A 15,947-nucleotide genomic window follows, 5' to 3' on the forward strand; every position below is an offset into this window, starting at 1 on the left:
TGTTGTCTTACTCACCACACAGATAAAGCGGATAAGAAAGTGCTAACTCCATTTCCATGGCTATATACAGTTTACACAGAATATAAACCGTTGCAATTAGAAAGATTTTAGCAGTAACCAATTGTACCTTATGTTCACTGTTGTGTGTATGCTGTGTTTTTGGAGCTAATGGCTGTCACTCTGGCGGATTCAGCTTCGCAGGTCAATATTCAGTATCCGAGCTCGTAACCTCCTGGAAAAAGAAACTACTATCAATAAAATACTGAGGTAAGACACATCTACAACTCCCCAATAAGCATGGTTTGGGGAAATTGAAGATCAATGCTCATCTTGGTTCTAATTTTGCTCAATATGGTTGAATTTTATAGTTTTTTAACAACACTTTTTGGGCTGTGTTTCACTGTGTATTAAAGCAGCACTTAAATTACTTTCCCTGCTCCATCTTTCATTGTTAAGCAGGAAAAGGCATTGCTGCTAAAATGCTGCTGACAAAATGGTTATACCAAATGTCTTTTAAAAGTTTCTCTTTTCAACCAAATCTCCCTCAAATTTAATCCACATGTGTAGACATCTTTTAACCTGCAAACAACTCCCTGCTTTTGACGATCAATTGTTTTTGGTCTTTTGTTATTAATCATGAGATTGATTTTGTATTGACACACAGTCCTTAGAGACCCCAGCAAGATGTTTTTAGTAAGCACCATCCAAAGTCATGAAATTCATTCTTTTTGTGTGTGAAAATAATAATGTGCATGCATATTAGATGCAGGTCTGCTCTAACAGCACTCTCTGGCAGTTTTAATGCTTCTCTCTCTGTCTCACACACGAAAAGACACACACAGACCCACTCCAGACTCATTTACTGTCGCAATGAAGTAAATTGATAATTTGCTGTTCAGCATGGCAGAGCTGGCACTGAGTGAAGATTAGCTCACCAGCCCCGTGTCCAAGCTGGGCCCCCCACCCCCAGCCCCCTCCATTATTCAGTAAGTCTGAAAGATAGTCAGCACATCAGTAGTCATAACACGTTCTGTCTGGCCTGCCATCTTCCACACAAACACACAATTAGTCCCACAGTCACACCAGCAAATGCAAACACACACGCAGTTCAACATACGCAGGCACTCATTCATAGTTACTGCCAATAAGGAAGTTATTGCTAAGTCTCTGTAAATGATTAAAGTACACACACTGCCAGTGCTCACTGTGTCATTAGCTCTGTTCTGGTACATGACTCTGCTGTTAGCCCCACACAAACACACACACACACACACACACACATGTATGCACGCACACTGGCACGCACACTCACTGACTAATGGAATGATTGGAACGTATTCCGGATCTTCACTCTTATGTGCCCATGATGACGGAGGGCAAAGATAGCCTGTTAAGCAGGAAGATGGACCTGATCCAGCTGTGTTGTGGTTTCCAGCTGTGTTGTGGTTGCCAGCTGTCGACCTCACGCTGTTTTCATTATATTGATCATGAGTAGAGAAAAAACATGTTTGTGTTTGTGTTTCACAGGGCTTGTACCACACAGCGTATGCTAAGTGGATCCTTTGAAGGCCAGCCAGCCAAAGAACGCTCCATACTCAGTGTCCAGCATCACATACGGCAGGAGCGCAGGTCTGACCACACATACTCACATACAGAAATGCAAACAAGTGCAGTCTTACCGTAGCTGATCAGTACTATGTAATATCTGTCTACTGTTTGTATCTGCAGATCTCTGAGACATGGTTCCACAAGTCAGAGGATCAGCAGAGGGAAGTCGCTGGAGACTCTCACCCAGGATGTGAGCACTCAGACACACACAAATACTGACATATTGTATTGTTTGCTTGTATGTTCTCAGAATAGCTGTGTGTCAAAAAGGGCTTTTTTTCTTTATGAATTCCAGCAGTATTCCTTAAAACATCTCAGAAATGCAAAAATAGAAATTGTATAACTTCACTGTCTCTTCTCTTTCTCCAGCATTCCAGTACGGTACGCTATCGTAATGCACAGAGAGAGGACAGTGAGATTAAGATGATCCAAGAAAAGAAAGAACAAGCAGAGATGAAAAGGTATTCACACAGACATTAACCCAATATAACATGTTAAGTAAGTTTTTGCCAAAAAATAAATGTAAGTTGTACATTCAGTCAGTCCTTGCTGTTTCATTGATACAAATATAACTGGCGTTTGTCCTAACTCTGTGCTTGTAGAAAAGTCCAGGAGGAGGAATTGAGAGAAAACCATCCTTACTTTGATAAGCCTCTCTTCATTGTGGGGCGGGAGCACCGCTTCAGGAACTTTTGCAGGATGATTGTTCGAGCTCGCTTTAATGCGTAAGATCAGTATTGTATTTGTATATGGTCTAGAGGTTAAAGATGTTGTTTTCAAGTTTCTTTAGGCAGCCTATCCTGGCTCAGAATGGTCACAAATTAGACTTTATAATTCAGTAAACAATCAAAAACATTTACAAAAATGTATGTTAACACACCTGTCAATGATATCTTTTTACCAATGTTGCACCTATTCTTTTTACAATGTTTAATCTGGGTAGTGTCAGCAACAATGGTGAATGCCCCTGTGTGAGTTTGGCTCGTAAGGCTTTATTTGTTGCTGTCAAAATGTTGACAATTTATTTTATTTGTATGAATTCATATTTAGATCCAAAACTGACCCCATAACAGGAGCAGTGAAGAACACCAAATACCACCAACTGTAGTAAGTCTAATGACTTATTGATTCCTTCCCTCTTTATCTGTTCATTCTATAACATTGAAATACTTATTCATTCTGCACCGTATTACCTGCCTCTTGCACTTTCTCAAAGATGTGGTAAGGAATGAAAATTGTGAAATAAAGAGCTGTGAAATAGATTTCACCCATTATGCAACCTGATCGTAATTCATCCGAGCAGAGAGTCTGAATATGAAAGCGGGAGACAGTCCTTTGTATCAAATACAGTTGGTGCTGGGGGAATATTACTGACGTCCTTCTGTAGAACAGATATGGCTGCTCACAAATACACACACACACACACACACACACACACACACACACACACACAGACAAAGATTCATTCACTCTCCATTTCTGATATCTCTCCTCACATATCCTCCTTCTCTCTTTGTCTGCCCCCTGTCTTTCTCTTGATTTATCCCAGAGTATTAGCTGGTTTGCAAACCAAATAGATTTCTTGACCTACTTACACCAAATACACTATTTCTCTGCATAAATTCCCCAAAACATAACAATGTTAATGTGTGTGTCCCTGCAGCGATCTCTTGGGCCTCGTCACCTATTTGGACTGGGTTATGATTGTAGTAACCATCTGCTCCTGCATCTCGATGATGTTTGAATCACCCTTCACCAGGGTCATGCATGCCCCCACACTGCAGGTAATAAAAGTAGATGGATCAATGGCCTCATGAGCAAGCGAGCAGCTGCATTATTGGACGGATGTTGTCATACCCATGCCCTCTGTTTCAGATCGGGGAGTATGTGTTCGTTATCTTTATGAGCATTGAGCTCAACCTGAAGATCATGGCCGACGGTCTGTTCTTCACCCCCACAGCTGTCATCAGAGACTTCGGAGGAGTCATGGACATCTTCATCTATCTTGTGAGAAATCTCATCCAATTGAAGGGCTGATCATAAGGGTTGAATCACACTGGAAAAAGTATTTGAGGGTAGACCACTATTGTTTCAATTGTCCAATTTAAATAGTGGCTAATAACCATAAATAACTTAATTCAGATTGGTGGCCTCACTGCCATTACTTCACATTTGATTTGCATACTAAAATAACTCATTTCAACATGTCTGTGTTGGTTGCGATAAGGGAACGGGACAGTTACAAGGTCGTACTGTAGATGAAAAGATTAACCTGTGACATGGACACACTGCAACTGTAAAACATGCAGGATGCTTACCTTCCCCTAACCGTTCATCGTTGCCATTGCTGTGGGACTCCTCTGTAGGTGAGTCTGATATTCCTGTGCTGGCTGCCTCCTGACGTCCCTCCTGAGTCTGGGGCTCAGCTGCTGATGATGCTGCGTTGCCTGCGTCCGCTCAGGATCTTCAAGCTGGTGCCCCAGATGAGGAAGGTGGTACGGGAGGTTCTCAAAGGATTCAAGGAGATTTTCCTGGTTAGTGGTTAGCCATGTATAATTTCCTCTTGAGTGCGGTAAAGAAATGCAACTCTTCTCTGAATCCACTAGCCTTTTTAGTTTATTATTAAGTTATTTTTTTACGTCAGATATTGAGGTGAAACTACATTTAATCAGACTCAGAAGCAGAAAGAGAGGTTTTATATTACAAAAATACAAAATACAGATAATGTTAGTCTCGATTACTTTTCCCAATCTGGTAGTTAGTTATTTATTTACACACTTTGATGCAGTATAACATTACTTAATAAGCAACACTTAAACTGTAAAAATGGTCATGAAAAAGCTTTGAAATGTGTGCAAAAACATAGTAGTACATGGCTTAAAACATGCAAATAAAATAAAAAATATATATACATATACAGTATACAGTATATATACATATATACAATGTATATACATCTGTATAAGGATGTATACACTAAAGCATTTCATTTATCTTTATTGGAATTGTATTACTTACCGGCCATTTCTCATATCTTTGCTTACCTTTTGCTTTGCCTACCAAGGATTTTATTATATTATCATAAGCTTGTAATAGTTACAGATTCTTTCTGGTTCTGACTTGGAGTTTCATAGCTGAGGTCTCTACATCCACAGCTGTCTGAAATCCTTAGCTTGATCTCTAATCTCATTGTTTTAGATTATGTCAACTTGTCTTCCTTAAACTCTTGATTGATTCTCCTGCAGGTTTCCATTCTGCTCCTCACTCTAATGCTTGTATTCGCAAGCTTCGGAGTTCAACTGTTTGCCGGAAAGCTTGCCAAGTGCAACGACCCCCATATCATTAAACGGGTACTGTAAGAAACTTAATCTCCTTGCTAAAATACCCCCTCCCATTTCACACTCCCTGTAGAGAACAACAAGCTGAATAATTGCAAGGGGTTTTCTCAGTCAAAACAATAATCCAGTGGTTTCTCCAGTCATTGTACTTCTTTTAGCTTGTGCATAGCAGATCATTTATTATGTAGAAACAGTACAATGCTTAAACAGTCTTCACAGGTCAACTATTTGTAATTATAGCAATGGTTCCTAACAATATCTATATCTTTTGTACTCACCAAGAACTGGGAATGTGCTGATGGTTATTATGCATTAATATTATCCATTAACTTGCATATAAATGAGGAGAAACATATTGTCTTCAAGAATTGTCATCAGTTTTTAATTCTTTAAGATAAGGGTTCTTATTAAAACCACATTTGTATTAACAAAAACAACTACAGTATTATTGTCATATTCTGAGTTCATATATTTTAAGAAAATTAAATGTTCTGTTTTACTTGCCGTTCTAATGGTTGCTTCATTCTGTGTTTTTTCGTAAACTGCTTGGTTGATTATAGGACGACTGTCACGGTATTTTCAGAATAAATGTCAGCGTTTCCAAGAACCTCAACTTGAAACTGAAGGCTGGAGAGAAGAAGCCTGGTTTCTGGGTACCAAGAGTCTGGTATGGCTGCTTGCTGTTGTTCTTTATCACTGCTTGAGTTAGGATTGATTTAGCTTGAGTCATTGATTGATGTATCCATTCTGTCCTTCCTCAGGGCCAACCCTCGTAATTTTAACTTTGACAATGTGGGAAATGCCATGTTGGCTTTGTTTGAAGTGCTGTCCCTCAAAGGCTGGGTGGAGGTCCGAGATGTCATTATTCACCGCGTAGGACCGGTACTGGATAAAGTGTTCCATTAAAGTTTTTTTCACTTCTGACTTCTACATTATAAGAACAATGTGACAGTTGAAATACCTCTATGCTTGCAGATCCATGGCATCTACATCCATGTCTTTGTATTTCTGGGGTGCATGATTGGACTCACCCTGTTTGTTGGCGTTGTTATTGCAAACTTCAACGAGAACAAGGTAAGAGCCACACATAAAGATACAGCTCCCTGCTTTTTTTACATATTTTTTTTTTGGGGGGGGGGTTACATATACAGGTAAGTGGCAATAAAGGGACTAAAGAAGCAGACAGGAATGGAGTTGCATGTTTCATGGTATTCATTTAATACCACCAAGGTATCAAAAACACTACCTCCAGGATTTAAATCTGTTTGTTTCACCCACCACCAGGGCACTGCTCTCCTAACAGTGGACCAGAGGAGATGGGAGGATCTAAAGAGTCGACTGAAAATAGCCCAGCCTCTCCACCTGCCCCCTCGCCCAGGTGCTCACACACAAAATAAAACACATACACCAAAGGGTTTGGCAATACTTCTGTAATACAAAGCAGGGATACAGTAACGTATTAAGCATCATGTTGATGTTGCACCAGCATGATTAATCCATATTTCTTAGTCCTTGTTTTCCACAAAGGATTGATGCCTCAGTGGATTCGTCATGACACTCAAATGATGTCTAGCAGCACTACGGAAAAAGCTGAATAGGAGGACAGATAACACAAATGGTTTAGACACTGACAATGATCACACCTCTTTTGAAGTAAACTACCAGGTTTTCACATTTGTGGAAAAGCACTAACCTGATTACTGTTTAAGTTAGTTAGCTATTGATCACATTTCAACATGGGAATACCTAACATTTACAGTATTGCTCTTCTTCCAGTGATTAGAGTCATGAGAATAGTTGTACCTCAGAGGCAGTGTGGGAAATCGTCTGTTGGTACAGTTGAGGCAAAGAACTAACAGAAAATCAATGACTTCAGTTTGAGACAGCAGTACTGCTGACATCAGCAGTATTAACCTGACTTTGATCCACATCCAAAGGCGCTCTCTACTGGCGCCACTCACTCACCACTGGCAGATCATTACACAACTGAGCTTGCCTTTACCTACATCCCTACTGAAAGCAATTGAAAAAATTGTTTCTGGGGTCAGCAGTCATACATAACGTAATCACAAAGGCTGCCACTGGATGAGCTGCTGTTGTTACATTTCATGTTCATTAGCTATTAAACTCACTCCTTTGAGGTGGACACTATGGACAGTTGCAATAAATATCTCATCTAACAAGGATTTGTTGTGACAAGGATAATATGCAGGCGTTCTTCTAATTCAAAGCTAGCATGCTGACATATAAAACAAGCATGGACTTGAAAATGTGCATGTGAATGGTGAAATACAATTTCAGAAACTCGTAGTGCAGCTATAGTCCTTCTGTACTGCATGGCGTATAGTATCATCAACGTTTGTTCAGGTACCACCTGAAATTCCCCCAGATCTTGATTTTTGTCTGGATGTCCCTCACCTTTAACTTTCTTTTCATTGACATTCTGAACTCTGGTAAATGTAAACCATGTTTTAAAGGTCTATGGTTAATTGTTCCTCCTGTCGAATCAGAGTTTTCTGTTGCACGACCAAAACAACTTTTATTGTACACATGCTTCCTGAGGCTTTTTTGCAGAGGCACCGCATTGAATCTGTCGCTTAGCAACGCCCAAGACAATTGTGATTGTTTTAAAGAAATGCCAATAAACCAGAGCACTTTTTCTCCCATACCAGAATGCTGTGTGGACTCGCCAGTGCTGTGGAGGAAGGTCTGGTGTCAATGTTAGACAATAGTATCATTAGGCAAAGTTGGAATGGGCTTCATTCACAACCACTTTGGTTTCCTAATGGGCCTTAGATAAGACTACATCTTCAGCTCAAGTTAAAATTTTGTTTTAGGAGATGAAATATAGATTTATTTAGATTTTATGTAACTGTAACTTTTCTGTTCAATCTTAGAACTCTAAGACACATTTGCACAGGTAGTGTGGGTTTGTTATCTTTTCTTGACACAAATACATCCACATACCTAGATGTGTGTGAAATCTGCAGCACAATTTATGAACACCCAAGCAGTCCATGAGTGCCATCTGCAGGAAAGTAAGGGACACTACCATACATTTAAGCATGAGCTGACTCATGAAAGACCACTGCTACAGTTCAGACACTCAAATCTGATCACTGATCACAGTGAATCCTACCCTGACTGTATGCAGATGTTGATATAAACTTCCCCAGAGAATAGTTGTTATAACAATGAACATCTCTGGTCTTCTATATGCCTGACAGAAAACGGGGGTTTCCGGGCTAAGATGTATGACATTACTCAACATCCCTTCTTCAAACGGGGCATTGCTGTGCTGGTGCTGGCACAGTCGGTGCTGCTCTCAGTCAAGGTAAAGCCTTGTGTCACAAGGCATCATGTCATTTCTTGTTTATTTGTTTCATTTTTTATTTTTTCCTTATTTTTTATTTATTTTGCATGTCCAGTAAAATTAGGGTATTAATTCCAATGTGTTAATTAAATATAATAAAAGCTGACCTATTGAAATGTGTACGAACCTGCTCTTTTCCAGTGGGACGTAGGATATCAAGCAACATTTCCTCTTGCCACCATGTCAGTAGTCTTCACCTTCATATTTGTACTGGAGGTGAGCCTTTTTTCCTATCTCCTCATTCATCAAGTTTTATTTAGATTTTCTCTTCTGGGTATTGTCTGATGTTCCTTGTTGGTGTTCTTACCCAGGTGACCATGAAGCTGATTGCCATGTCTCCAGCGGGTTACTGGCAGAGCAGAAGGAATCGCTATGACCTGCTGGTCACATCATTGGGTGTCATCTGGATAGTCCTGCACTTTTCCTTACTGGTTAGGCAAATTACTTTCACATTAAGGGAACAGTTTAGGAGTTCTGAATAAGTCAAGTTAAGTATTTTAGCAAATACAACACAAATAACTATATTATTTTCCCCTCTAGAATGCATATACCTACATGATGGGCACATGTGTGATTGTCTTCAGATTCTTTACAATATGTGGGAAGCATGTGAGTATATTTGCATGCAAGAACATACTCAATTCAGTGCATTATGCCAAAAAAAAAAACTTTATTCTAACAACAATATATCCTTTGAAATGTGTGGGTTTGTCTGTGATGATAAAGGTGACTCTGAAGATGCTGCTGTTGACTGTGGTAGTCAGCATGTACAAGAGCTTCTTCATCATTGTGGGCATGTTCCTCCTTCTCCTCTGCTACGCATTTGCTGGCGTTGTTCTCTTTGGAACTGTCAAATACGGAGAGAACATCAACCGGTAAGGATTAGATCCTATGTTTATTGACCAGACACCCGTCCTTTATTATGCTGCTGTTCCCATTGTTGAGCACTGCAGGCCATATGCAGTAGATACGGAAAAAAACAACTTCTTTCATAGAGTTGTCTGATTCTTTCTGTCTCTTCAATTCATAGGCATGCCAACTTCTCCACAGCAGGCAAGGCTATCACCGTTCTCTTCCGTATTGTCACAGGGGAGGATTGGAATAAAATCATGCATGACTGCATGGTAAGATGGGCTGCACATCCATCACACATCCCCACAGACAATGGAACATATCAATATATTCCTAATACATTATATTATGTTTTGCAAGTGTTGCTTCACCTCAATTTACTGCCGCTATACAATAAAGGCAAATTCGTTATAGTTTGTGGTGCTTGCAGCAAATTGAACAGTTACTCACTCTGGTTACTCACAGTTGTTGTAACTGTGGATACTCCACAGACTTCGCTGTCAGCAGTTTTCACTAGAACCACTTTTTATCAAAGAAATAGCCCCATGAAAACTGCTGACATGGCTAGTTGCAATATCACTCTGTAAATAAGTTTTTTGTTTTGTAATTTGGTTGAACCTACTCTTAACTGTAAAATTCAGGGAAGCTTTGGTATGTTTCAATATATATATATATATATATACATATGCCCATATGTAATGCCCTGTATATATGCATACATAATGTATTTTTTTTTTTCTGTTCCCAGGTGCAGGCCCCATTCTGCACCCCAGATAAATATCGCTACTGGGAGACCGACTGTGGCAACTATGCTGGAGCACTTATCTACTTCTGCTCTTTTTATGTCATTATAGCTTACATCATGCTCAACCTACTCGTAGGTCAGTGTGTGTAGTTAAACTTGCATTGATTTAACCTTGTGGATACACACACTGGGGAAGAAACTGTTTGCATGGATAAAATTCATTCAAAAGAAAGACAAACGTGTGCTTTGGCAAGGGCTCTTTTTTTATGCTGCTTTATGTAACTCAAGACAGCAGAGCTAATATAGCACAATTAAGCTTGGGTTCATCATCTCTTTAAAGACACAAAAAGAGTTTTTCCAGAGATAAGAGTTTTAGTAAATTTTTACAGATTATTATCAGCACAATGATTAACCCCCTTTATGCATTATTTATTTTTTAAGTCAGAGGCCACCATATAAGGAGAGAGAGAGACAAAAGGACAGCAGAAAAAAAGGAAAGTGGTTACATAGAAGGGAATCAGCAGAATCAAAATGAGCAATCGTCGTATATATAATCTCGCTTGAGCTTGTGAGAATAACTTGGCTTGTATTTTTATAACAGTCTGCGTTTCAATCAACGCTTTATTGTGGTATATTTAATTGAGTTTTCCAAAAGCCTAGGCTGTTGACTTATAGCAACATAAAAAAATAGATATTTTAAGGATATTTAAAGGGCAGAAAAACAACTTACATTCATTGTTAGACAACACAGGTGATGCATCTTAAGCTGAAAACTACATGGATATTGCTATCATGGAATATTTGCGTCTGTGAGTATTGATATATCTTGCTATTGCTGCAGCCATCATCGTGGAGAACTTCTCCCTGTTCTACTCCACTGAGGAGGACCAACTGCTGAGCTATAATGACCTGAGGCACTTCCAAATCATCTGGAACATGGTGGATGACAAACGGGAGGTGAGACATTAGTAATAGGAGAGAGGATGAGGACACCGCAGAGGGGAGAGGGTGATGATTATTTGGCTAAGTGCAAAGGATGATATAGAGAAGCTAAAAGCAGGATGAGAGCTAATGAGGATGGCTGATAGGAGTGATGTATAGCTGTGAGTAACAGGAGTAAAAGTAATTAGAACTGCCTGTGCTGGATCAAAAATGAAGACCCCCCCCCCCCCCCTCCCATTTATCCATTATGACATCCAGATGTACTGTAGGCTTTCAATGTCGATCATTTGCGCAGGTATGCACATGCATTATAACATACAGAACAATGTAATGTTAGAAGGAGCCCTTCCATATATATTTTTAGTCCCACCCCAACTGTATTTACATTTGCCAGTCACTAGCTACAACTGTTGTCTGACATCCACATCCCACTTACCCCTCACTCCCACCCAACCAGCCCCAAAAAAATCAAAAAAGGGTCATTAAGTGTCTTGTACTCTTAGGCTTAAAAGCTAGACACAAGAACTTCAAGTCTCAGCATCATAGACTTGAGTCCCGTCACAGAAGCTTGACTAGCAAAACAACTTCTGTGACTGTTTCCTCAGGGTGTGATTCCCACATCCAGGGTGAAGTTCCTGCTTCGTCTCCTCCGAGGCAGGCTGGAGGTGGACCTGGACAAAGACAAGTTGCTGTTTAAACACATGTGCTATGAGATGGAGCGACTGCACAGTGGAGGGGATGTGACCTTCCATGATGTGCTCAGGTGACCATGAAACACAGATACGCTGTATAAGTATTTAAGGGAGACCCATTAGGATAAGACATTGTAACATCAATACTGAGCTGAAGTTTCCTTAACATGTTAAATCTCCACTTTATCAGTCCAAATCTCTAAGTGGTCCTGCATCAAAAAATATGTATTTGTTTTGTCCAATTGAAATTCTGGTTCGAGGGACAGCAGGTAACAAAACCTGCTTCTAAAGACAAATTGGGACTGAATGTCTTGAACAAGTTGACTCAATCTGTAAGTTAACATCCCATCATTTCAGGGTTTAGAAATATTTAAAACTTCAGTTATATGATGGGTTGAAACTTCTTCTGTTCAATGTTGACTTGTACATTACAGCTTTACATGTGTGAGTAGTATTTTTGCTTTAAAGCCCTACAAATTTTTAGTTTTACCAAAGTATAATTATATTCCACTAAATACGTCCCTCTGTTGTGTGTGTGTGTGTGTGTGTGTGTATGTGTGTGTGTGTGTGTGTGTGTGTGTGTGTGTGTGTGTGTGTCAAACAGCATGCTGTCATACCGCTCAGTGGACATTAGAAAGTCTCTCCAGCTGGAGGAGCTATTGGCCAGGGAACAGTTGGAGTACACTATTGAAGAAGAGGTTGCCAAACAGACCATACGCATGTGGCTAAAGAAATGCCTCAAACGCATCCGGGCGGTTAGTGTCTTAACAGAAAACACACAAACATGCCTTATGAAAACACACTCATTCCCAGGGTACTTTTGTACTGACCACATTATGTTGGTGCGCCCTTGCAGAAGCAGCAGCAGTCGTGTAGCATCATCCACAGCCTGAGAGAGAGCCAGCAGCAGGAGCTGAGCCGCTTCCTTAACCCCCCCAGCATAGAAACCACCTTGCCAAGTGAAGACCACAATGCTAACAACCCAGACAACCCTTCGCAGCCTGAGGTAAAGCCCACATTCATACCAACACTGTGTACAGTACACACTCACACATGCTCACAGCTTGATATATAGCAAGCACATCATATAAACTGCGGGTGTGCACTTGCAGTAGTAAAACAAAGCATATCCCCTCTTTGTTTAGATGAGTGGTCTCCAGCAGCTACTCAGCCCTACATTGTCAGACAGGGGAGGCTACAGACAGGACTCTTCAGACCTGGGGAGACCACAGAGGAAGCTGGGACAGTGGCGGCTGCCTGCAGGTGTGTACAGTACAGCTCTATATACATTGCAAGTCTATTGCAAGTGGCACAGTTCTGTAGAGAGTCAATAAAAAAAAAATCTTATTTACAATAGTGGTCTGGCAAGAGGATGCGCAATTTAACAAATAAAGACAAAGTAATATAGGTTTATTGTTCTTTGTGTTTTTGTTGTGTCAGGTCGCACAAGTGTTAAGTCCATAGTGTGTAAGATAAACCCTGTCAACGATGAGGCTTCTTCGGGGTCAGAGGTGAAGAAGTGGTGGACCCGTCAGCTGACTGTGGAGAGTGACGAGAGCGGCGACGACCTCATCGACATTTAGAGATGAGGCGCTGCGCATCTTGAAGTTGTTTTTCACAGATGAGCTGGGAAGGTTGCTGCCTGACTCAAGTTGTTTCAACTTGCTCTCCCCTAATCAATGAAAACAATGCTCTTTTTATCCAGGTTCAGAACTCTTCTGAAAGTATTGCAGGCTGTGTGTGCAGGTTACCGATGATACTGTTGTTGAGCAGCCATTTTGACATGCAGTCACAATTTCAAACCTTTGGTATAGGTATTACTGTTCCTTTGTGATTTCCACTCATTACGATTGCTGAGTTTTTCTATGCAAGCACACAATGGGCCCTATCTTGCACCCGGCGCAGCAAGGCACAAAGCCCGACGCAAGTGTTTTTTGCTATTTTAAGACAGACACAGTTGCTAATTTCCCGTCCCGCGACCACATTGTTTAAATAGCAAATGCACCTGCGCCCATCTCTGTGGCCATGGGTGTGCTGGTCTCACAGGGAGGTGTGTTCAGGTAAATTATTGGCGTATTGCTATCTTGCAGTAGCAGGAAGTGATTGCGCCATTGACCAACAAAAACCTTGTCTAAAGACAATAGGGCAGCATTTCATTGAATTTAAACAATGCATTAGTGAAATGCTCCTAGGCTCATGCTTAAACACACACACAAGGAAGCGCAGCAGCACACACACATGCAAAGGTTCAATAATAAAAACATTACGGTGCAAATCAGCCATCATAATATCAATATGCCAAGGTAAAAACGCGCCTGGCTTTTAAAGGGAATGGGAGATGACACTCTTATTGGTTTATTGCATGTTATGCCAAAAACACACCTATAAATTAATGAAGACACAAAGTACGACCCTTTTGGACCATGTATTGGCGCACAGACCCTTTTTTCCACCGTTAGACTAAAGTGGATTTGGACACGCCCTAAACGCACCTGCGCCATGTGCTTCACGCTGTGCGCTTAGATTGTTAAAATAGGGCCCATGGTGTTAAGGCAGACTGTGTGACACGAAAGGACATGTTGCATTCATGAAACAAACCAAGAAGCTGCTGCTCAATATATTTTCTACTGTTCTGCTGTTTCATGTCAACTTTTGAATCCGGTAAATACGTTATCTGTGCAGCTAAAATGAGTTGTGATGTCCCTGTATGTCAATGTTTTGTTCTTCTGTTTAAGTCCATGTTTCTGATCATGTCTCTTCTAGAGTTCAGTATCAGTTGTATGAATATTGACTTTCTTATAGTCACTTTATACTTAAACTAGTCCTCTTGTTCTTGTCGATAGAACAAGCAAATACAGCAACTTTTAGATTTATGACTGTGAATGTAATTAAAAGTCAAATCTATCTTGTGTATTTGTGTGGAGTTAAAACATGAAATATTTTGTAAATTATTATAAATCCTTAGCTTTATCAAATATTTAATTATTGTAATAAAGGCCTGTTTAGGCATTTATGAGCAAAAGTATTATCAGATTAATTTCCCTTACCTTACATTACATACTTGACAAGCATCCATCCACGCTTATCAAAAAGTTCAATTCTAATTTCCGACTGGCGCTGTTCATGATGAGACAGAAAATTGTCTAAAGTTTTAAATCCCAAATCTCTAAATACATTATTAACAATACTATTTTCCTGTTGGGATTGTGTCCCACCAATAAAACTGCTTATATCTAATCAATGCTTGTACATGCTGATTATAGACTGCAATGCTTTTAGGCAGCCTGTGTTACCTTTAACACAAGCCCTGAGACTTGATTTGGCCATTCCATGATTGCTTTAAAAAGCCTGTTGCCGCATTCCTCAATTACTTGTTTTACACAGTGATTTAATTTAGGGGGAATTTAATTACCCCTCTACAGTATGAGTAAAAAACAACAACCTGGGATTAGACTAACGAAGGGGGTAATCGAACGGACAGATGTTGTTTAATGATTCTCCTCGTACACATCTGCTCAGATCAAACACCCAGTGCAGTCCCCACCTCTTCTCTGCTTAACACTGCCCTCTCCTGGATACACTGCGAGCTGCGCTGATAAACTGTTGAGCATGTTTTTTCTGACTACGTGGTCCCAACTTTGTTTTTTACATTTCTTGCTATGTATGAAATGCAACTAAGTGAGCAAAGGAGAATTGACTCAGTTGTTAGACTGGCGTGCAGGGCTGTTCTATTTGCTCACATTCTATTGTGCAGTTTTTTTTCCTCCTCACTTAAGTCATTGCTTATCCTGGTGCCCAGCACTTTTTCCATTCCACAGTGATGACCGATGATGACAGTCCTGTCATCACAGCAGCTTACTGTGGACCTAGATGAGCGCAGTTTCTAACCAGGCGCCCAGGTCAGCATGAATCTGCCGTCCACAGAATGGAATGCATTCCTGTGTAGACAGGCACTGTGAGTACACACACCCACTCAATCACAGACACAAACAAACAAACTCATAAACAGAGGTGTCTGCATGTATTAGTCTCTCATTTTTACACCCTTTGTGTTTCTTGATGTATTTCTTTCTTCTTCATTTTTCAGACAATTGCCTCGGGTTAGAACGGAGCTAATTGACTAATGCACTCAACTGCCTGCTGCAGCTAAAGCATTTTTTTCTTAACAAGGGCCCTTGTTAGACACTGAATTAGCCCATTAAAAGAGACAGGGTCTTCATTTGTCCGATCAAAAGCCCAGTAAGTTTCACAGTTGATGGAGTGTGTATGGGGTTTGGCTGGATAATGAATGTGAGGGAAAGCAGAGAGAGTGGAGAGAATCAGCTGCCTGTGAGCCGCCTACTTGCTCTATAGAAATCATGACTTACTCACACATTCCAGTCTCAATGATTGAGTGC

At 40.4% G+C, this 15,947-nt stretch overlaps 1 protein-coding gene across 3 annotated transcripts in view; it reads left to right on the forward strand.

The window, feature by feature from the left end:
• nalcn (sodium leak channel, non-selective) overlaps positions 1-13,231 on the forward strand; it is a 66,954-nt gene extending 53,723 nt beyond the window's left edge. For 2 of the 3 annotated variants that reach the window (XM_034885127.1, XM_034885128.1), the window contains exons 19-45: positions 194-267; positions 1,528-1,629; positions 1,729-1,798; positions 1,978-2,069; positions 2,211-2,333; positions 2,659-2,715; positions 3,272-3,392; positions 3,484-3,615; positions 3,975-4,142; positions 4,854-4,958; positions 5,507-5,613; positions 5,708-5,828; positions 5,922-6,020; positions 6,231-6,324; positions 8,174-8,280; positions 8,461-8,535; positions 8,631-8,750; positions 8,860-8,928; positions 9,046-9,194; positions 9,350-9,443; positions 9,920-10,052; positions 10,758-10,873; positions 11,464-11,621; positions 12,155-12,305; positions 12,407-12,556; positions 12,696-12,813; positions 12,991-13,231. In XM_034885127.1, the coding sequence (XP_034741018.1) occupies positions 194-267; positions 1,528-1,629; positions 1,729-1,798; positions 1,978-2,069; positions 2,211-2,333; positions 2,659-2,715; positions 3,272-3,392; positions 3,484-3,615; positions 3,975-4,142; positions 4,854-4,958; positions 5,507-5,613; positions 5,708-5,828; positions 5,922-6,020; positions 6,231-6,324; positions 8,174-8,280; positions 8,461-8,535; positions 8,631-8,750; positions 8,860-8,928; positions 9,046-9,194; positions 9,350-9,443; positions 9,920-10,052; positions 10,758-10,873; positions 11,464-11,621; positions 12,155-12,305; positions 12,407-12,556; positions 12,696-12,813; positions 12,991-13,133 (3,048 nt within the window). In that variant the 3' untranslated portion in view covers positions 13,134-13,231. The remainder of the gene's footprint in view (positions 1-193; positions 268-1,527; positions 1,630-1,728; positions 1,799-1,977; positions 2,070-2,210; positions 2,334-2,658; positions 2,716-3,271; positions 3,393-3,483; positions 3,616-3,974; positions 4,143-4,853; positions 4,959-5,506; positions 5,614-5,707; positions 5,829-5,921; positions 6,021-6,230; positions 6,325-8,173; positions 8,281-8,460; positions 8,536-8,630; positions 8,751-8,859; positions 8,929-9,045; positions 9,195-9,349; positions 9,444-9,919; positions 10,053-10,757; positions 10,874-11,463; positions 11,622-12,154; positions 12,306-12,406; positions 12,557-12,695; positions 12,814-12,990) is intronic. The other variant, XM_034885129.1, reaches the window with a different exon arrangement.
• Positions 13,232-15,947: the final 2,716 nt, after the last annotated feature.

This window comes from Etheostoma cragini, chromosome 11 (genome assembly GCF_013103735.1).
Source record: "Etheostoma cragini isolate CJK2018 chromosome 11, CSU_Ecrag_1.0, whole genome shotgun sequence".
Taxonomy (NCBI): domain Eukaryota; kingdom Metazoa; phylum Chordata; class Actinopteri; order Perciformes; family Percidae; genus Etheostoma; species Etheostoma cragini.